This window comes from Vipera ursinii (genome assembly GCF_947247035.1).
Source record: "Vipera ursinii genome assembly, chromosome: 1".
Classification (NCBI taxonomy): Eukaryota; Metazoa; Chordata; class Lepidosauria; order Squamata; family Viperidae; genus Vipera; species Vipera ursinii.
In genome coordinates this window covers 211,907,446-211,930,193 of record NC_139512.1, presented here as the reverse complement: position 1 = coordinate 211,930,193, position 22,748 = coordinate 211,907,446, and the positions used below count along the sequence as shown (strand labels likewise).

Genomic DNA, 22,748 nt, shown 5'->3' with positions numbered 1-22,748 from the left:
ATTACAGCTAGAATGCCTAATTTGGGGAGATGGGAATATTATGTATCCTCCAACTATTAGCTAACAGTGTCCAGTTTGGTTCCAATTGACTTTTTTTTAATCAATTCATTTAAATTGTTTTCTCCAAACGTGTAAAGGAATATACTTTTTAATTGAATGCCCTAAAAGTAAAACTCAGTTATATTCTCAGATAATGTACTTTTAAGATTGGAAAAAATGCCTTAAGGTTCACAGAGAATATGATAAAAAGAATCTGGTAGTATCTACTATATGATATGCTCTGATGAGAATGTGATAATAAAAGAAAATATATAAGGCTTTCTGTCTACTCTTGGGGAGAGATTTCCCTCCTTTCATGTAACTACAAGATATGTTTTTTAATTTTTTTAAAGGAGTAGCACTGTTACTGTTTTGTCATTCACCTACTGGATGAAAGCCTTTTATACAGTACTGAATGAGATCTATCTCACTAAGAGCCATGGTGATGCAGTGGTTAGAATGCAGTACTGCATGCAAACTCTACCCACAGCCTGGAGTTCAGTTCTGATTGGCTCAAGGTTGACTCAACTTTCCATCCTTACGAGGTCAGTAAAATGAGGACCCAGATTGTTGGGGGCAATATGCTGACTCTGTAAACCACTTAGAGAGGGCTGTAAAGGACTATGAAGCAGTATATAAGTCTGAGTGCTATTCATTCTTGTTTGATATCTCCTCTTCTTCCTCCTCCAAAGTGCAGATGTTTGCATTTCAACATCTGGCCCATTTTTTTCCTCACATTTCCTATTTGATTTCACATCCAGACTGAAGAAAGCAAACTTTATTTATTTTTGTGTCATATTTGTTGGGCCTGTGTCTGTAATTTCACATGTAGATGTGTAATTCCATGAAGCATTAAGAGAGTTTTTCTCAATAACATCAAAAGAAGACTCCTTAGAAGAAAAATAGAAAAATTGGCTTGAATACCTCAGACCACCATTTTCTAACTGAGCCATAGATGATAGGTGACAGATAGATGATGATGATAGATTAGATAGATTAGATAGATTAGATAGATTAGATAGATAGATAGATAGATAGATAGATAGACAGACAGATAGAAACTCTTAAGTTTTGTTTAGTGACCATTCGATGTTACAATGGCACTTAAAATAGTGACTTATGACCATTTTTCACATTTATGACCGTTGCAGCATCCCCGTGGCCACATGATCAAAATTCAGATGCTTGGCAACTGGTTCATATTTATGACGGTTGCAGTGTTCCAGAGTCACGTGATCACCTTTTGTGACCTCCTGACAAGCAAAGCTAATGGGGAAGCCAGATTCACTTAACAACCGTGTTACTAACTTAACAACTGCAGCAATTCATTTAACAATGGTGACAAAAAAGATCATAAAATCACTTAATAAATGTCTCACTTAACAACAGATATTTTGCGCTTAATTGGGGTCAGAAGGTGAGGACTACCTCTATAGAGATATTGTAGAATTTTAATCACTCCTTACACTAAAACAAACTCACCTAATCCACCCTGGGTTTTTTTTTATGAGACTGGTCCTTATTCCTACTTTATTTAACACTGGAAGTATTTTTTTCCCTCTATCTTTCCCTAGAAAAAAATTCAGGAAAACCTCACTGAGTGTTTTAGTAAATTACATTGTGTTCCTTTCGGCACTATCCTATGAAGGTCAATTTCTTGCACCCAGTTTAAAAATTCCAGTCTTATCTAGAATTATGGAATCAGGCTCTAAATATCAGTTCCAGCCTTGCTGAAGTCAGTGAAATTTATACTTCTCAGTAAATACATAGGACAGCAGTGATAGTTAATAAATCAGTTAATTGTTAAACAACATTACTTAAAATACTATTATATTTTATAACTCATTATTGATTATTAATTAATTTCATTTCTGGAAAATAAAACCATCGAGTAATGATATAAGAATATGACAGATAGCATAGAGTTTTCAAAAAAAAACACCCCACCTTTAACCAAGAGATTTAAATGTCACTCAGGAATATTTGCCTGTAAAATACCAATTTATTTTAATACTTAAAAAATAATAATAAATCCAGTGATAAATGTTCATTATCAAGAATCAGCATAAAGTGCCAAATAGCAATAACTTTAAACCAAAAAACATATTGGAATGTCTTGTCTTTTTTGTTTTTTAAAACGCTGCTTAGGAAAAAAATAAAAAAAAATAAAAGATGATTCTGGATAAAATGCTCACGTTGAGATTTGTCAGCAAACGCTCCCACCTGCCCTTTCACAAAACTCAGTTCACCATCATCTGGACACCCGCTAACTTGAAAGTACCACCAAGGCTACAGCACAGCAGTCACTTTGATTTGTTATTATTGAGTTTCCATTTTGTCACGTGGGTTGCTTGCTTGGTTTGATTTGCTTGGTTTTTCTTTCAATTTTTCTTTCGAATGACAGAACTGCCTCCTAAGGCACCAGACCACGTCCCCACCAAAAAAAAAAAAAGAAAAAAGACAGAAGTGTTAATTTCTGGAGGATGGCAGGACCCCTTTATAGCATAATTCTTCTTCAGAATGTTGCCTCTTTCCGACAGTTTATTAGTGATCTTCTCTGCCATCTCAGCTGTTCCCCAAATGTGGAATTAGTTAAGATAATACTCTTCTAGATTTTCTTTTCCAAAGGTTATAAAGGAGACACGTTTTAAACAAGTCACTCACAAAAGAATAAACTTAACTGGGGAGGTAGAAAGCTATTTGTTGTTTGTGTTTAAGCGGAGGACAAAGATTCCTCTCCAATACTTGAGCACCCCCTTTTGACGTAAAGTTTAGTGAAGTCACGCAGGATTTACACTTGGAAGTACCCAGGTTTTGGAAAGACTGACTGCATTTTTGTGCCTATCGGGTTGTGGTTTCCTTGATATATTTTTTTAAAGTATTAAATTAATCGTGTTGAGTGTTCCCCATTGTCTCTGTGAAGAATTTGATCTAAAATGTAGAGTGGAGAGGAGAGATGAAGTTCATTGGGGTTAGAATCTTTAGCATTTCATTTTGGAAGGTTTGAGTTCCTTTACTTGTGTGTGCAGTGTCTTGTGAACAGCTAGAGTCCTGGATTGGCAAAATCCCTTTCCACATTCTTGACACTTAAAAGGTTTTTCTTTTGAGTGGATATATCTGGGAAGAGAAAAATAAGAGAAAGAGAGAAGAAGATTTTTAATGGATGTTTAACCTCTCTAGGGAAATACAGTTCTGTTTCAACTTGCTGGAATACAAACATTTGGTAGAAAGAAAAAAAATTAAAGGGAGCTTTGTTCTACAGAAAAAAAAGTGTAATCACTCTGGATTTGGATGCAAAATTAATTTTGATTCTGCTACGATTTACTGTTTAGACAAGGGGTGTCAAACTCGCAACGTCACGTGATGTGTTGCGACGTATCACGACTTTTTTCCCATTGTTGGCAATGAAGCGGGTGCGGTTTCGGCATGACGCATCCGGCCTGTGGGCTGGCAGTTTGACACCCCTGGTTTAGACCAATGTTTCTCAATCTCAGCAACTTTAAGATGAGGGGACTTTATCTCTCAAAATTCCTCAGAATTTAAACACTTTTAGTTAGCTTTATACTTACATACAATGCATACATGATTATGTCATGATGCAATTGCCATGATTTAAGAGCTTGTATCAGGATACCTAATTCAAGGGCATAAGTTGCAGCATTTTTGTGATTATGTCATCACACACATCACCACTGGTTCTCCCTTGCCCACTCTGCAAGAACTCAAACAAGTATTGTCATGCAATATTTTTGTTAATATCAGAATGAAGTTCCAGCCAAAAATGAACACAGAAATATATATTCAGAGCATGTCTTTGAATTGGATAGAAAAATACAAAAATCAAAGAACCTACAATCCCCAAAAATAATTGAATTGGAAAGTTTAATATCCAGTTCTATGTTAATAACATCAGTAGAATTTATATAGCAGTTGTATCAGTAATTCCCACTGTTTTCAGACAATTCAGAAATCATGTTTTCAACTCCCATTATGTTTAGTAATGCTTACTCTTAGTGAAAAGTAGATAGGATTAAATTTTAAAAACAGTGCTGTCCTCTTTCTATTAGTATTACCATATCTAGGCTGAAAAAAACTCAGCAGCTAAGAGTTAAGAATATCTTGATACTCATCTGGATTTTACCAGATTACACAGAGTAGCTTTCATTTATAACCAGACTTTTGAATACAAAAGAAAAGGATCCAAAACCTCAAACTTTTTTTTAGTTGTTTAAAATAAGTGACCAAGGAAGGTCTCCAACTTTAATTAGAAGAATCCTGGAGGAAGAATTTATAATACTTCTGCTATCTTTAAATCTCTCTCCCAGAATTGCTATTGCCCTGCAGTAGACAACATAGAAGCTTTTCTTATTTCCCATCTCTAAAATTGGAAATAATTCTAAAGTTACATTGTCATGGTAGTGTGACAGTCTATAAATTAAATAACCAAAGGATCCTAATCATAGGTTCCTAATTATTTTCCTGAATCCTTTAACATTCACTTGGCCTCCTCTATTCAAATATAAGATAGAGAGAAAAAGCCCAGAAATCATAAAACTAGAATGAACAATGAAAAAAGATAATTCACAAAGGAGCTTCACACGACAGAGAAGAGCAACAAAGATGATTGGGGGACTGGAGGCTAAAACATATAGGGAACGGTTGCTGGAATTGGGTATGTGTAGTTTAACGAAGAGAAGGGTGAGGGGTGACATGATAGCAGTGTTCCAATATCTCAGGGCCTGCCACAAAGCAGAGGGAGCCAAGCTATTCTCCAAAGCACCTGAAAGCAGGACAAGAGGCAACGGATGGAAACTAGTCAAGGAGAGAAGCAACCTAGAACTAAGGAGAAACTTCCTGACAGAACAATTAACCAGTGGAACAACCTGCCTCCAGAGGTGGTGAATGCTCCAACACTGGAGGCTTTTAAGAAGAGACTGGACAGCCATTTGTCTGAAATGGTATAGGGTTTCTTGCCTGGGCAGGGGGTTGGACTAGATGACCTCCAAGGTCCCTTCCAACTTATTATTACTGTTGTTATTGTTGTTGTTATTGTTATTATTATTATTATTATTATTATTATTATTATCATCATCATCATCATCATCATCATTATTATGCATATATCCATAGCTTTAAAGTGGTTGCGATTAGCTTAACTATGATGGTTTATTTATTTTATTAGCGTGCTGAGAATTCTCTTATTAGTTTTTAGTGTAGTTCTTATAATCCAATGCCACACTTTTAAACTGATTTAAGTGTGTTGAGTAGGCATGTATTTATTGTATCAGTAAAAATATGGAAGTACATACAAATGAAGTATAATAGGATTTTTACCAATACAATAGTTTCTTTGTTGTGATTCCAATGTGCTGTTAAAAAACAAGATCACCTGCATAGAAGCTTAAGTAGCTGAAAACTCAGTTCAGTTTACTCTGAAATGGTATCCTCCAGCTGTGTTCAACTACAATCCTCAAAGAGCCAAGCTGGGAGTTAGCTGGTGAGCATGGAGTATGGAGAAAGCTGGCATACAAGACTGAAATGGTCACCGGCACTGCTCAAATTAAGGAGCATGGAAAATCAGCAATGAATTAGGGGAGTGAGGGGGAGGCACACAAATTCAACCCCTGGGCTCCCTCTCAAAGGAAAATCTGGACTCTGGGCCCATGAGGTTACACGCCATTAATGTGAGACCTCTAACAAAGATCGTTACCATTTTCTGCACGGTAATAGCAAGCAGGATGGAACAGGAGAGATTGGGACATATCGAGTTATCCAGTGATGCCGCCAGAGAAGAATATGAACGTCCATACCTTCCACTCAGGAAAATGAAGAGCATCCCAAAGTACCAATCTAACTGACCCCATTTTGAATTAAGTGAAGTAATATTTCCTTCATGTGAATGGGAACATAAGAAAAGCAGTTTCTAGAATGGCTTGACTGCATCAGTGCCTATAAGAGATCTTCATTTTTCTTAGCTTTCAGTTAAGAATTCTTTGCAAACGTTCCAGCCCTACATTGTCAACATAACATTATTTGCAAAAAAAGGGACATCCATACCTAAATGGATGTATTATATTTAAATTGAAGCAGCGTGATTTATATTTACGATGCAAGCCAAACAAGCAATAGGACGGTAAACTTTCTAAACCATACACCCCAAATCCTTTATAATAAACCTGAGTTTTGTTAAATAAACGACTCAGTGAGTGGGCATACCTGTGATCTCTCAGGTGATCTTGCCTTCTGAAGGCCTTATGACAAATGTCACACGTGTACGGCCGTTCATCCGTATGGGTTCTTTCATGGATCAAAAGGTTGTAGGACTTGGTGAAGTGTCTGCCACAGAACTTGCACACAAACTCCTTCTTGGTTTTGGAGGGTAGCCTCCCACGGGTGGGTTTCTTCTCAGGGGAAAGCTTGGTCACTTCAAGCAATGAGCCCAGGCCTGCAGAAGAGCCTTGGTTGTCTATCTGTCCCAATTTGGAATGATCTTCTTGGGTGGCAGCCACCGCGAGGTTTGCAAAGTCAAATCTAGGCTTGGCTTTGAGCGGCACATTCGTCGCTTCATGCTTGGGATGGATGACGTGCGGGAACAACGGGAAGGCAGGCAACTGGAACCTGGCATCCACTAGGCTGGTAACACCAGGCACCTTGGAGAAAGACGAGCGGGGCAGGTGCATGGCGGGATAGCCCAAAGTCCATTGGTGAAGGTGAACAGCATGGAGGGCACTGAAGCCGTAGAGGTTGGGCAGGTGGTCCGAAGGCACTGCAGGCAGGCCGTTGAAGGCTTGCAGGAAGGAGTAATTGGTCAGCTGCAGGGAAGGATGGATGGGTACTGGGGCGGGCAAGGTCTTGCTCCCCATACTGGCAGAGAAGTCTGAAAGAGAAGGCGAGTGCCTGCAAGAAAGGGGAGGGGCAGAAAGATAAAACGGGCTCGATAAATGAAGTGTGGAACAAGGCAGCTATTTAACCTAATTATCCTAAATAGGAATAAGATGACACAAAGACACTGAACCAAGAAAAGCAGGTACAGCATAATGTTCAGAGAAGGTACCGAATGACGAAATCCTAAATAACAGATTCTTGCTCCGCTGCTTTCTCTCATTTCACAATATGACTTCCCTGACAGATTATTTTAACAGCTGTACCTTCACAAGAACTATGAAACTGGGTAGGGTAAAGGTAAAGTTAAGGTTCCCCCGCACATGCGTGCTAGTCGTTTCCGACTCTAGGGGCCGGTGCTCATCTCTGTTTCAAAGCCGAAGAGCCAGCGCTTGTCCGAGGACATGTGGCCGGCATGACTAGACGCCAAAGGCGCACGGAACGCTGTTACCTTCCCACTGTAGTGGTCCCTATTTTTCTACTTGCATTTTTACGTGCTTTCGAACTGCTAGGTTGGCAGAAGCTGGGACGAGTAACAGGCGCTCATTCTGTTACGCGGCACTCTGGATTCGACCCCGCCAAACTGCCGACCTTCTGATTGACAAGCTCAGCGTCCTAACCCACTGAGCCACCGCGTCCCTTATTCTTTCCCAATTCGTTTGAATTGGGAAACTGCGTCCCTTCACAAGAACTATGAAACTGGGTAGGCTAATCACTAGGAAATCTTCAGCAGCTCTTAGAAAGCCGCTCTAACTTTTCCTTCTGAGGCCTGGCCATTATCCCAGAACTAACCTTCCTCATGGCAGTGTGGAATAAGATGGAGCTACCGCTTCTGAGAGCTTTTCTCTCCACATCAGGTCCTTTGCTTTGTACAACAAAACATCTCTGTACAATTCTGTGTGAAACTTTTCGAACTTTGCCCAGTATAACAGACCTTTGGTATCCTGGAGATATCAATCAATCAGAATAGAACTGGAAGGGACCTTGGAGGTCTTCTCGTCCAACCCTCTGCTCAAACAGGAGACCCTGTTTCAGACAGGTGGCTGTCCGGTCCTTTTTTTTTAAACCCTCCAGTGTTGAAGCACCCACAACTTCTAAAGGCAAAAGCTGTTCCACTGGTTAATTGTCCTCACTGTTAGGAAGTTTCTTCTTAATTCCAGACTGCTTTTCTCCTTGGTTAGTTCCCATCCATCAAGTGAGGGAAAGCTGCACTATTAACCAATGTCATTTTGATTCACTATGCTATAAAAGGAGAAGAAATAGCAAGCAATACAGGCAGTTCCCGGATTAAGAAGGTCCAACTTACAGACAATTCATACTTACAAGCAGGCTGCTTATTGCTAAAAGTGGTGCAAAGCTTTCTCCTTCCTCAAGCTGACAAACTACTGAAGCCTCACAAAGTTTTCAGGAACTGCTGAAGCTGCAGGTTTATCTATAATATATATATATATATATATATATATATATATATATATATATATATATATATATATATATATATATATATATATATATATATATATATATATATATATATATATATATATAACACCCTGCAGGTTCAGTGATTCACTGACATGAGGAAGGGGAACGTCATGACTTGCATACAAATTTGAGTTAAAGACAGATTTAGGATCAGAACTCATTCTTAACCCAGGGACTGCTGGGGTTGAATAGAAAAGTAACGTAAATTATATGTTCCCAGACAGAGGATAAGGATTCCAGGGCAGAACTGGAATGGCAAAGTTCTCAACTAGTGAAGAGAAGGGAAAAAGGTATGTCAGGGCCTTTGCTATTACCATAGTTGACTTCTATTCCAAAACATGAGTGCCCACTTGATGTCGTGGTGAAGGCACCAGGTTAGAAATTGGGAGATTGTGAGTTCTAGTTCTGCCTGAAGCACAAAGCCAGCTAGGTGACCCTGGGTCCAGTCCTTCTCCCTCACCCCTCGGAAGCAGCCAATGGCAAACCACTTCTGAAAACTTGCTCAGAATACTGCAGGGATTAATTTTGATAGCCACCAGGAGTCAACACTGATTTGAGGATGTGCGTGCACATGCACGCACGCATGCACACTTATATGCACACCACAGTGTGAGAAAGCTGGAGGCTAGGACTGTTGTACCACTGACTTTTATAAACTTCTTTGAGAGAGGGAGGAGGGGATGAAAACAAGCAAGCTGGAGAGGAAGACACGTTCTGCCTGTACTGCAGAGAGTCAACTTCCAGCTCAAATTTTCCTTTGCTGCCTTTGCCACAACAATGGACAGACACTGAGTTTTGTGGAGAAAGCAAAACACATTCAGTGTGTCTTTGCTATATTTAATAAAAGACTTATCTTTGGCAAATTTAGACTAGCACACTCCTGGTATGCAGGCCCAGGGCGGGCAGATTAGGCACATCCCTTGCCATTCATTCATTTCCTTAGAAAAGAGGGCTTGGTGATGTTCACCCACACCCCAGATTTATTTCCCCTAAGGCGCATAACAGGAGCCTAGGAGCATCACAGAACCAAGACTGCTTCTTTACCCAACGGTACCAGGACCGAGAGGGGAAAATGAAGCCACTTTAAAAATATTTTAATTTTTTGCCCCACCTAGACAGTGCAGGGCATCTGTCTCAGGCCCTCAGAAGCAGCCGATGGGAATGATCTCGCACTTCAAACTGGTAACCAAACCTCCAGACATGTCAAACACAAGGCCCGGGGGCTGGATCCGGCCCGCAAAGTGGTTTCATGCGGCCCGCGAAGCCATCCTGGAAACAGTGAGGGAACGGCCCCCACTGCCTTGGCCCTGGCCCAGAGACCCTCCTCCTGCCAGAGACCCTCAGATCTGTCCCACTCCTGCCCAGGCCCGCATAGGCACCCTTGATGCGAACGATGTAGAGCTGGCCACGCCCACCCAGTAGGCCACACCCACTCTAGCCACACCCACCCAGTAGGCCACGCCCACCCAGGCCATACCCACCCTGCCCCCTGAAGGCAACCGCAATGCTGATGCGGCCCTCAATGAAATTGAGTTTGACACCCCTGACCTAAGCAATGTGGCAGAATTTCTGGGTGTTTCCCCCCCCCCCGCAGGAGATGTCTGTGGAGCTCCTCAATCACCCAACTCATGGTTGTCCAAGGCAACTAGACTTTCTCATATATTTTTTTCCTTTGAAAAGATTTCGCTTCCCATCCAAGAAGCTTTGAACTGAACTGATGAAGTTTTCTAGATGAGAAGCGAAATGTTTTCAAAGGGAAAACCAAACAAAACAAGCAAGTCTAGTTGTCTTTTGGGGGAAAAAAAGCATCTTTCAGTTTTTCTGGAGATCAGTGAAGGCAGGCTGCAATGTGCAGTCATGGGAATCAAGACAAATGTCTTGCTGGTCCTTCATTTTAATATCACCATGCTTCAACGTTGACCTCCAGTTTCCTTCAGAAAGAGTTTTCAAAGCGCTGCTTCATCTGCCACACTGCCATTTCCCATATGCTTTCCTCCTCTATCTGGCACTAACCAAATCAGTGATATTCCTCACTACTACTACTACTACTACTACTACTACTACTCCAAAATGAAACAAGGCCTTGGAATTCAATGAGATCTACTGCCAGCTATTTCTCCTACGAACCGCAAATTTAACCCATAGGGAACAAGTAGGGGTAGAAAATAAAAGACGCAGCCCCTCCCCTCTACAGCCCACTTTTCTTTCTTGCTGTCCACTGTATATGGAAAGACCCAGTGTCCTCTTTCTTCTTCCAGTCAGTTATGAAAGAAAAAGATCTGGTTAAAATGTGGGTAAGACCAGTGCTTTTTTTGTAAAAGAAAAAGGTGCCGGAACTCACACATGTCATACAACCCACCTTGCCTACCCTACAAGGTTCCATCCAAAAAAGGTGCCGGAACTCCGTTCTGAGCGTTCTATGACAAAAAAAGCCCTGGATAAGACACACCACTAGGAAATCCCAAAGATATAACCTCGATTGGAAGACAACAACAATAATCTGGAAGACAACAAAGGCCAATCTTTTATCTGTTGTTTGAGGAAACTTTGCACTGAACACCACTCAGGGCTGGAGTCTCCAGAAATTGAACCTGGGCTGAGGCTAACTAAACCTTTATTGGTAGGGTGGAAGGAGGCTTTTTATTTTATTTCAAGCCAAGTTTTTCAACTGCATCTAACTGATTCCCCAGGGGTTGGGGAACGGCATAACAAGCCTAAAACTTGGGAGGACTGAGCCACAAGTTCAACATCTCAAGGAGAAAAGGGACTGCCACTCTTCTTGCATGGAGTCAGCACGGGTTTGAATGGCACTGTTTTACCATTCCCTTCAAAGGAAATGGGAAAGACACACGCCACTGTCCTTCAACCAGGACAGCCTTCCTTGATGAGCTTACCGTGTTCAACACACTAACCAGCAATTCTGGCATTTGTAGTCCATCAGCTACCTGCAGGGCATCCGGAAACCGGGTTAATGATTCTAGGCTGAGAACAAAGCAACCAGCCTGTAAGCCACCTGTGCTTTCAGGTTAAGCTGGCAGAGTGAAAGGCCAGCTTAGACACAGGAGGAAGGTTGAACATGGTTCCCCCAAGCCCCTTTCTCAAATAACCCCTGGAGGCAAAGAAAGAACAGGAGTCGCTTTAACCAGTTAAGCCCAAACCCATTCAGACGACTGTGAAACCAGCCAAGGTGAACAGGCGTGTACCTGAGGGAAGTCCCATTTCAAAAAGAAATAGCAGAGATGGGGAATACCTTATAAAACGAAACAAAACAGATCCACAGATCGATCTCAGACTGAGCTGTGTTGGGGCCTGGCTTGTTTTGCACGCCCCGCTACCCTTTCATATACCCGAATCACTTAAAACCTTGCTGGGCACACAAGTCAGAATCTTCCCCCCCCCCCCCCGCGCCCAGGAAGCTGGATCCCCTGCCTGCCAAGGTCCACGAGGGCCCTTTCGGAACTGAGAGAGTTGCAGCAAAGGGAGATTCCGACCTCAGAATTTGGGCAGCGGGTCTCGAGTTTGCTTCTTGCGCTAATATGGCGAGCCGTAAACTCGGATGACAGATCTTCGCTTTAGGTAAGAAGATATAAACATAGCTTCTCCCGGTTAGGTGCCGAGGGAGAGGCGGAGGCTGTCTGTTGCCTGGAGATAAACACTAAATGACGGGGTGGTTTTCTTGGGGTAACACCCCCCCTTCCCCCCTTTTTTTCTTTCTTTTTAGTGTCTCTGGTTTTTCCAACGGAGCTCAGGGCATCACAAAGGCAGCCAAAGATACCCAGGCAAAGTTTCAAAAGGAGAACGAGAAGAAGGCAAGCTTACGGGGATGACTTGGGAATCATCCGTGGACAGCTGGACAGCGTAGGGGTGGGGCTGGGGACTCTGTGGCACAGGCTGGCCCGAGGAAACCGTTGCCCGGCCTCGAGGTAAAGGCTGCCAAGGGGCCACTTTTTCACCTGGCTTTACTAGATCAGCCTCAAAAAAAAGAGAGAGAGAGAAAAGAAAAAGAAAAAGAAAAAAAGTGAATCCTAGCATTCCATCGCGTTGACCCAGAATAAGCGAATGTGACATTTCGCCAAGATCTGCCTTTCCTAATTGGATAAATTCAGTGTTGTCTTCAATTAAAGCACATGCACACGCATTGCTAAGCCAGATTCCTCCCCAGCCCCCCACTCGCCTCTGTTAACTGTTTGAGAGCAGTCCAGTCGTGGGTAATCGCTTTCTTTTCACTTCTGAGAGAGCCTTTATGAAATCCTTTGTTTGGGATCTGGGTGAGAAAAATCCCCTCTTTTAAATTTGGCCAGGGATGGGAGAGGTGGGTGGAGAACGAGGTCGGATCTGGTGTTTATTCGGATTTATTTTATTTATTTATTTGTTTTGGGGGGTGGGATGTTCAGATCTAGCAGCCCAGGAGGCAGGGGAGCCAAAGTCGGGCAACCGGGCGTCAAAAGAGCCACTGCTTTTAAGAGTGGGTTGACGTGAGCATTTAGGAATATACAGCAATAAACAATCATTTAGAAATTGGGAGGTTTATTCCTGTGCTTATTTAATGGTTCGAGAACAAACGCTGTTGGGTTCAAAGAAATTATCCGTGGAGTACTTAAGATTTCACGTGGCAAATGGAATCGCAGCAATAGACGATTTTCGTCCGAAAGCAGGATGCAGCTAGGCGCATCCTGAAAGCGTTATTCCAGAGAGAAAAATAAATCTCAGCCGAAACAAAACAAACAAACAAAAAAAACAACCACAAAACCAGACACACTACTTCAATCGTCCTGGAACCAAAACATATATCGCAGTGTTATTTGCCCGCCCAATTCACTTTCCTTAAAAGTCATTGGGTTGTCTAAACTTGTGTATAAATCCGTCTCTTTTTTTTTTTTTTTTAAAGGGAATTCCGTTCGCGGCTCTATTTAACGAAAGTAACAAATTCCCGTGAAATTTCGTTTCGGGGGAAAAATGCCCTTCCATGACCCGCTACCCTACAATCAGATCAATCCGAGGTTAGGACCACTTTATTTCCAACTGACAAAAGTTGCTTAAGGAAGCACACGCGACTTCGGAAAACGGAGAAAACGATTTCGGATTCAACCCAAGAGTTGCCCTTTTAAATCCCGCGGCTCAGTGGGAACTCTTGCTTTTCGAAAGGTGGAAGAGGCGCAGAACGAGAAATTGTGAAAACCGATTTTCGAGCCGAAAGGAAAGGGAAGTTCCGGTGTGCCAAGAAAGTTTTTTTTTGGGGGGGGGGGGCTAAAAGCTGTTTGGTTTGAAAGAAAGGCGAAGAAGGGACCAACCAAAAACAGCTTGTTCGGGCCGTAGCTACAGATTTGCTGGCTGGGGTCCAAATCGGTAGGTTTCCCTTTGCCTCTGTTATACCCCTGAGGTAGAAGCAGCGTCAGGGGACTCTTTTAGGACATTAAAGCCACGGGGGGGGGATGGGGAAGGCAATCAACACTCCTTCCCCATTGCCGCACTTTTCTGACACAGAGCCAGCTGTTCCTTTGATTTCAGTGTCACCTACACCTTTAAATTCTGTTTCATGTCAACAGATCTTTATCAGCAAGATATTTATTTATCTGTCTCTCCTTTTTTTTTAAGGAAAAAAGAGTCTGGGCGTTTGCAGCCCCATACTTTTCCCATTACCCTCAAAGGCAATAAAGCAGAGTCCTCTCTAAAAAATAAAATTAAACAGATGGATCGCTTAAAAAAACAAAACAAAACAATCCTGAGCAGACTACTCTGGAATACATAAACTTGATTGATTGAATAAATAAGTAAATAAAGGAATAAATAGGGAACATACAGACTGCAGGCAACTCTAGAGTGTGTAACAGAGCAGACAAAATTGAAAATAGGAGTAAAAGAAAGGCTGAGATGGTGGTACCTCTCATAAACCTTCTTAATATTAGAAGTTCTATTAAACATTCTTGAAGCCATCCACCCTGACTTAGTTTAGCCCCACTTGAACTCTGCAAAATTTACTTTAGTGTAAAGGCCTAGATTCTTGATGGAAATTATGCACCTAAATGTCTTTGCGTTATTGTATTAAAAGTACAGCTTCACCATTGTACCAATATGTCATGAACGAAGACTGGATTATATAACTCTATAGTCACAATTTACTTGTAGTCAAGACTGGTTTTGTCTCAGGATTATCCCACCCCACCCCCCTTTCCTCCACTGTCCAATTTTAAGATTGCAGTCCTATATCTTAAATTGATTGTATTTTCTATACAACCCAGTCCAGGGGCAGGTAACTAGTTTTTGGAGACTGCCCGAAGATAATTGCCATCAGCCTCAGCCTGGAGGGCCAGTTGTAAGGTATACTGGAAGTTATCCTTCAATGGCATCTAATACCCATTCCCAGAAATTGAGATACAGAAGACTGAGGGAGTTGAATCACTTTATTTGATTATTTACATTTGATTTCTAAACAAATTACCTTTTTACACTAGCAGGATTGGTGGAGATTCAGGCTGAAAATATAATGTCGCTACTAAGCTTGATGGGTGATTTTAGACCACTCACACTTTGGGTTCGATCACGCGTGGTCTGTTTAAGATGTGGTGGAAATCCACCTACAGTATCATCATGGTTCACTGACAGTTCTCTATCAACCCAAAACGTTGATGTAATTGAATAAACCATGGTTCACTTGGTAACAGATAAAACACAGCATGCCGACACAGTTATACTCTGATTAACTTACTTGATAATGTTGTCATAAAGACATAGTTAGGTGAGAACGAGCATTTCTTTAATATATTTCCCAGTTGGTGTCTTTCTGCAAAAAAAGGGTATAAATCTCCCATACTGAAGAACAGAGTTCTCTATATGAATTACGTGGTTAGGATGGGGAAAGGAATCCACCTTTAAAAAGCTAGCTACATCAATGTTAGGTTACAGCCTACTTACATCTTTCTCCTGGGGTTGCTTAAGCATCCCTCCCCACTTTCTATTGTAGACATTGCCAAGAAAGGGCTTGCCTACAAGGGCTTAGCCCAGGTCAGGGCTGAGTTGCAGTTGGTTTAGCCATGACAGCTGTGTTGTAACATCTGTGCTGCAAACATCTGGAAATGGAGCTCTTTCTTTCTCCCTTCCCGCATTGCTTTTTTGCCCAGGTTGCCCACTTTGAGGAAAGCACAAAAAGCCTCTGGAACAACTTAAGAATTGGGGTGGGGGGGAGTGGAGAGAGACAGAAATCTATATTTTATGGATGCTCTGAATCCTGCCCAAGTCTGCAGCTTTCACTTTTAAATTCAAACACGCCCCACATTCTTTTTGGTTGGGAAGATGGAGAGAAAGCATTCAGAAGGAACTTTTAGCTGGATGCCATTCCATAAACCATTCTGTCCTATTGACCCATTTTCTGCTTTGACTGCTAGGCAGCAGTTCCACAATATTGCCCACAAGCTTGCAAAATGCTTGGGAGGAAATGGATGTGGCCGGCACTTCCTGCGAACTGGAAGCTGGGTTCTTTTTTTTCTTTTCTTTTTCTTTTTTCTTTTTGCAGAATAGCTGCCCCCTCCACCTGTTGGGCTGGAAAACATACTCCAAAGCCTTCCGTCTCCTTCTGGTTTTGCTTTAAGGGAATGAGCTTAGCAAGTTGACTGCATTCCCATGACATGACATATCCATGGTTAACTGACCCATAAAGGTTTGCTCAATTAACCCAATTTTCTGGAAGGACAGCCTGTATCATAAACTCATCACATGAGCTGGGTTGGCACAACAGAGAGAGCTGGAATGAAAGTGGCTAATTTGTACCCTCCTTGTTATTGTCCACCGCGGACAGGCAAACAAACCTCCTCTGGGAGAAAATAAACACAGGCTGGCGAAACTCACAGACCAAGAATTAGGGAAGTGGAAATTTGTGGCCCTTCAACTATCGCTGTACTACAACACCCAGCAAAAGGGGGTGCTGGGAATTATGAAGAACAGGAGCTCCTCTCGCCCCCAACGCTAGGCAGCGGGCGTCACCCCCAACTCCCCGGGGCACTGTGATCTCAGTTAAACCGCGGTTAGAATGAGGCCAGGCTTGCTAAGTTACATACGCAGTCTGACCCGCAGCTCTGCAGCTTTCGGCCAGTGGGGTTTATTTCTCTGCGTGAGAACGGGATTCATACAGCACGCCAAGCCCAAACTCGGCAAATCACACCACCACTTCGGGAGGAGCTGTGAAGTCAGTCCGGCGCTGAGTTAGTCAGCCAGGGAGGAATTCCCCAAGCAGCTTTTACTCCTCTGGAAAGAGGAGTTAAGCTGTCCGCAAAAACCGCTGGGGCAGAAAATAAAAGGGGTCCTCCCGAACACCAAAGGGGTCTTCAGAATGTAAGGAATTTGGGAGAAACGAAGAAAGCGCGCCCACCAAACACTTCTGGCCTGCTCTCCCTTCCCTATCTCTTCCCCACATCGCTGCCCCCGAGATGTTTAGACCTGCGAGTAAAACGCGCCGGCCGTTGAAGGGCAACCCCCCCCCCCCCGCCTTCCGCAGAATGGCGCTCCCCATCGCCCAACTCACAATTCCCTTCGCCCAAGTGGACTACTTCGCTTCCTGGTCCACTCTGCAGGAGCCGGTTTCGTCTTGCTTCTCCTAAGGAAACGCGGGGGCGGGGGTGGGGGATCCGTTTTCTCTCTCTATGGTTCCAGCGATCCACGCGCCTGGGTTCCCTGGGATGGACTCGAAGTGGGAAGAGCCAAGTCGGCATTCGCCGATGCAAACCTGCGCGACACCCTCCCCCCCCCGCGTCAAAGAACCTCGAACAAAATCGTCAGTCGGTTCCACCCGAACAGAATGCAATTTGCAAACTCGTCCGTTGAAAAGAGGAGCGACGCGTAGAGAGAGAGCGCAGTTCACCTCTGGATGCGGAGAGGGTGGGAAAAAAAAGCAGGGCAGAGCCGAAAGCCCCCCCCCTCCTCCTCCCTCTTCAAATCAAATCGACCTTGATTGTCAGACAGAGTGCAACATGTGTACAGTGTCTACCTTCGCGTGTCTATCCGTGGGTCCTCAAAGGCTTACACGATGAAGGTGTTGGCAGGGAGGAGTGGCGCGAGGTTGTTTATTCTTGCTGTCGCCGAATCGCTCAGATATATTGATCGCCCGAGCACGGCCAAGACTTTTTTCAAAAAAATTAAAATGAGGGCAGAAGAATGCTGTACACCCCAAATCCTAGGAAAGTATAGGATCGCGGCCAGCTCCCTACCTACCTGCCAGCAAATGGGCCCAGGGATTTACGGTTAAGTTCCAGGCAAGTAAATCGGTTCTACCAGCGCTATTTCGATCGTCACTTTGTTGGCGCCAAGTATCGGAAGCAGACCCGGCCAGCGACCGACCGATCGTTCGTCTATTCAGGTTGTCAGATGGAATAATTACAACTGCGGCCGTTTAAGTTACTAACGAAGGAGAACGTTTGTAGCTCGGGGTTGAAACGAGGGGTCGTTGGTGCTCTCTTGTTCGTTTTCAAGTACTAGCCCTGATGATGTTACATAGTTTGGGTAATGAAACGTCTGCAAGAAAACGAGCAAGCTCAGAGAGCATCAACGACCCCTCGTTTAAGTTACTACCCGCTCTTTCCTTTCCTCACGCTTTTTTTCCCCCTTCTGGACACCGACCAGCTTCAACTACAGATGTAAGCTCCTCGGGGCTGGGTCTCCGCCCCTTTTAAGCAACAGGCGCGGATCCCCTGCGAGATCCGAAGGGCCGCAGCTCCTCTGCGCCCGGCTACCTGCCTTTCCGTTCAAAGCAGCAGCGGTTTTTTGTCCCCCGAGCTTGAGGCCGCCCAGGAGGAAGTCGAGCCGAGCCCCTTACCTGCCTTTGGGAAACCAAACAGGTAAGGGAATTGGCGTGGCCGGCCGGCGCTCCAAACCGGAGCGAGCGGCTTTGCAAGGAAAAGGAAAGAAGAAAAGGAAAGATCGCCTCAAAGGAAGTCAGGGACGGCTCTAATTGAGCGTGGACGAGTCAATTGCGCGCCTTGAGAAGCGGCTGGAAGAGCTCCAGCGGTTCCGCGTCTCACCTTTCCGGAGCTCAGCCGGGAAGGGGCAAGGCTGGCTCCCCACCCCCGAGTCGGACAAGTCTTCAGCGCGTCCACTCGCCACACCGCCCTCACCTCCCCGGCGCAATTTGCCAGCCCCCACCCCCCCAATGCTCCAAATTCGTTTGAAGGTCGCTTCCGAATAAGTACCGCTGCGAAACAAGGGGGAGGGCGCGCTCTTTCCCTGGTAAAGGTAAAGGTTCCCCCGCACATGTGTGCTAGTCGTTTCCGACTCTAGGGGCTCATCTCCCTCCATTTCAAAGCCGAAGAGCCAGCGCTTGTCCGAGGACATGTGGCCGGCATGACTAGACGCCAAAGGCGCACGGAAAGCTGTTACCTTCCCACCGTAGTGGTCCCTATTTTTCTACTTGCATTTTTACGTGCTTTCGAACTGCTAGGTTGGCAGAAGCTGGGACGAGTAACAGGCGCTCACTCTGCACTCGGGATTCGACCCGCCAAACTGCCGACCATCTGATTGACAAGCTCAGCGTCCTAACCCACTGAGCCACCGCATCCCTTATTCTTTCCCTCCTATACATCTCAAACACCCCGAGAGAAGTATTTTCCACGCGGGAAACAGTCCTCCTTTTGGGGGAGTCACCAATTGGGACAGGAGACCGAAAGCCAAGGAGAGAGAGAGAGAGGAAGAGCTATTAAAAACCTGCCCGAGGCTCACGTGTGTACGCCTGTCCGTGTGTGCGCGTGCATGCGTGCGCGTGGGCGCGCGCATGAAAGAGGGAGAGACGGAGAAAGTAGGTGAGTAAGAATTGTTAAGTTTTCCTCTAGTTGAAGAACTACTGAATGAAGGCTACTGCTAAGCTTGTAAGCCGCCCTGAGTCTTCGGAGAAGGGCGGGATATACATGGAATTAAAATAAAAAATAAAAATAAAAGAACGTCCATCTGCAGTCGAAATTAGCAGCCGAAGTGGAAATTATTTAAGTGAGGGGAACATGAACCTAGAAAAGGGGGGGGGGGTTACTAAGCGGACAGCGCGCCACTTGTAAAAGTAACCCACGCACACCCACCCGTGTTTTAAGTTCCTAAAAGTTCTCGCTGATCGACCTGATTTTGCTGGCTCGCTCTCTCTCCCCCCCCCCCTCGAAGCCCGTCTAATGGCGAAAAATGGCCCCTGAAAATAAATGAGCGGGGGAGAAACTGTACCCCATGTTCCGGGCACACACATACACACACCCCACTCCTGAACGTGGCTTTGCGGCTTTGGTTTGTTTTTCTTTTTTTTTTTCGTTCCCCTGAGGGAAAGTTGCTGCAGGGCAGAAGCGGGAGAGACCGCTTCCTTTCTCCGTCCGCCTGTTTGCTGAAGAACCCGGGAGGATTTTATTGGAAGCCGATTTTACAAGCAGCTTTGCAGCAGCAGCAGACAAACGTGAGGCGAGGAGGAGAAGCCCAAATCCCGGATCACTTTAGATCTACCTCCGAGTAAAGCTGGCGAGGACGAAGGCCATGTGGGAAGCTCGCACTAACGGCCGCCGCCAGATCTCGGAAAAAAGTCACTTATATGTGACTGCCACGCGGAATCAGTCGCAGCGTCTCCCGGCAAATTTGGGCCTTTCCCTCCGAGAACAGAGCCTCAGTGCCTGCACCCCACCCACCCCCGACCCCTCCCCGCCTCCCCGAAACCTTCTCCCGTTTCCTCAGAAAGGAAAGGGCGCTGACCTGAGTCTCCAAGGCGAACCCAGATGCTCCCCAAAAGCCCGCGTCCCGGGAAGGCAACGGGCGGCGCGATGCATTCAGATAACAAGGCCCGGCTTCCCAAGTACAACCGGGGGATTTGCCAAGAGGCAGCAAAATCGGGCCGGTTCAAAGCTCCGCAAGGCCCTTTTTGCAGGCTTCGACTCGAATTGCCCGGATCCGGTTCGTTCGCGTCGGAATCGAGGTGGGGTCGAATTTACGCACAATTAAAAATCAAGGGTCAACTTGTTTTTTTTATTTATTTATTTATCTTACACACGCGGTGGGATGTATTTCGTCAAAGAAGTCGTACACGTTTCCATCGATAGGTTCCCCTTCTGCCTATTTAGACGGTCACTCTTGACCCAGAGAGGTTCGAGGTAACTCGAGGCAGCTTTGTAAGAAACAGTTGAACAATTGGAAAAGTCACTGCAACACAAGCATTTCGGATTGAGAGGGCGGTAACGGATGAAGCAAGCGGAGGGGGGGGGGGGAAACAGTTCAAAACCGAAGGAAGGAAAATCACAGAGCCAACTCGCGGGTGGGTGGGCCCACCACCACCACCCATCTTTTTCCTAATGTGCCCACGCGAGTTTTCATTCCTTCACGAAGGCGCAGAGGCATTCTGGAGTCCTCACCCGCATTAAATCTTTATTTGGAAACGGAGACCGAACCGCACACTATGGGAGACGCCAAGACCATGAAAAAGCGACAGGGCGAAAATTTAAAGCGTACCAAGAATGCACCTGCTTGGATTCGGGCCCATAAAAGGGGCCGGAGTAGGTCGGAAGCCCACAGAAGACGAAGTGACCCGTTTAATCATGCAACCGACTAAACGGAAGGCCTAACTTTTCAGCTCCGCAGATCTGACATTCTGACATCTCCGATTTGTTCAGGCCTAGCAAAATCGAGCCTTTGCTAGGCAGACTGTAGAGCAATCATCATCATCACCACCAGCATCATCATCATCATCGGGCCGAAAATTCTTGTAATTACCAGAACTCGAACCTTCTTGGAGAAGTTAAACCAAGAACTGGCCCTCTTATTGCGGAAAAGTTCTCAATAGAAAACAGGATCCAAGTAGATCTGTAAAGTGGACTTAAAACCTAGGACTCTGTCTAAGTAACCCCAGCAATTGTCATCTTAACCCTTTGCAGATCCGGACCCGCGAATAACAAATTACACAACCCCCGCTTTGGCACAATAACCCCGTTTTGGAAGACCCTCGCAGATATTTCGAAAGAGCTCCCTTCCAGTTTTTTTTAAAGATCCGGCTTCCTGCTTCACCACCCCGAACCCTAACCCCCACCCTAGACCACCGGGCAGAATGTGGGTCCCTGGCTAGAAAATCGGCAGGCCCTTTGGCCAGGGAAGGAACCGTTCCCGCCTTCTCCGGGCTGGCATCCAGCAGCCCGAAAGAAACCTGGGAAGGTCTTCCCCTTCAACGGCGGAGCCTCAGGAGCAAACCCGGCGGAGGCCTGGCTGCGAACGACTGTAGATCTGCCAACCGGGGAAAACCACCCAGGGAGACCGAAGCGCGCAAGACTATCTCGAGGGACGAAACTTCTGGCAAACGGGCGCCTTCCAAAGAGATGGATCGGCGCTCACTCGTTGCGCCTTTTTTTTAATTTCCTTTCCTTTTTCTTCTCTTGCTGGCAAACGGCTAACGCACTCCGCGTTACTTTCCCTGGAGGAGGGATGTCATGCCTTCCCGTTTCCCCTCCCCTCCCCTCCCCAAAGCCATTTTGGGGAGAGCAATAACCCCACTGATCTCTAGTGGGGATGAGAAGGGAGAGAGCGCGGATCCGAGAGCCGAGCAAGAGGAACCGGTCTCCCGGAGAAAGGGGACGGGACGCCCGCCTGCCGCCGCCTCCTCGGTGGCGGCTCCAGGGTGGCGCCGCTGTCCTCCCGGCAGCGAGATCAGAAGAGCATCTCGACCAGGGGATCCGGGGGAGGGAGACTCAGCCCCGAAGTGGCCGGCCAGAGATGCGCTGCGCCCATTTCCCCCGAACAGATTGGGCCGGACGGGGTGGGGAGAGGGGAAAGGCAGAGAGGACGGGGTGGGGGGGTGGGGCGTCTGGATGTATATTTACCTAATCTTGATCTTAGCTCGCCGGTCCGCAGTCAGTACAAGCCCTTCCCGGAACTCAGCTCTGGGACGGCCCCGATCGGGCAGAAGTTCCTAGGGCGAGGCGGGCGGGAAGGGAGGGAGGAAGGAAAGGAAGGAAGGAAGGAAGGAAGGAAGGAAGGAAGGAAGGAAGGAAGGAAGGAAGGAAGGAAGGAAGGAAGGAAGGGAAGGAAGGAAGGAAGGAAGGAAGGAAGGAAGGAAGGAAGGAAAGGAAGGAAGGAAGGAAGGAAGGAAGGAAGGAAGGAAGGAAGGAAGGAAGGAAGGAAGGAAGGAAGGGAGGGAGGGAGGGTCGGGGCCAGCGAGGAAACGGACCCGCCAGGTGCCGAAGAAAGTGGTCGCTTATCCCCCCGCCAGGGCCGGGAGAGCGAAGGCGCCGCTGAGCACGCGAGCGCCGACTGAGCGGATCCCTTCCCTCGGCCGCCTCCTTATTTCAATCCCCTGCCTGCCGGACTCCCTCCCTCTTCTCCCCCTCCCCCTCCCCCCCCACGCCCCACTCGCC

The 22,748-nt window shown here is 45.6% G+C and overlaps 1 protein-coding gene across 2 annotated transcripts; it reads right to left on the bottom strand.

Annotated features, from left to right (window-relative positions):
• Nucleotides 1-1,837: 1,837 nt before the first annotated feature.
• Nucleotides 1,838-22,322, bottom strand: OSR1 (odd-skipped related transcription factor 1). Of its 2 annotated transcripts, none has more exons than XM_083349795.1 (3): nt 22,215-22,322; nt 6,256-6,936; nt 1,838-3,156 (listed from the first exon to the last, which is right to left on the bottom strand). In XM_083349795.1, exons 2-3 carry the CDS (start codon nt 6,900-6,902, stop codon nt 3,021-3,023), a joined length of 783 nt encoding a protein of 260 aa, XP_083205921.1. In that variant the 5' UTR covers nt 6,903-6,936; nt 22,215-22,322; the 3' UTR covers nt 1,838-3,020. The 2 variants fall into 2 exon arrangements, with proteins under 2 accessions (XP_083205921.1, XP_083205922.1); XM_083349796.1 differs by lacking the exon at nt 22,215-22,322 and adding an exon at nt 7,856-8,345.
• Nucleotides 22,323-22,748: the final 426 nt, after the last annotated feature.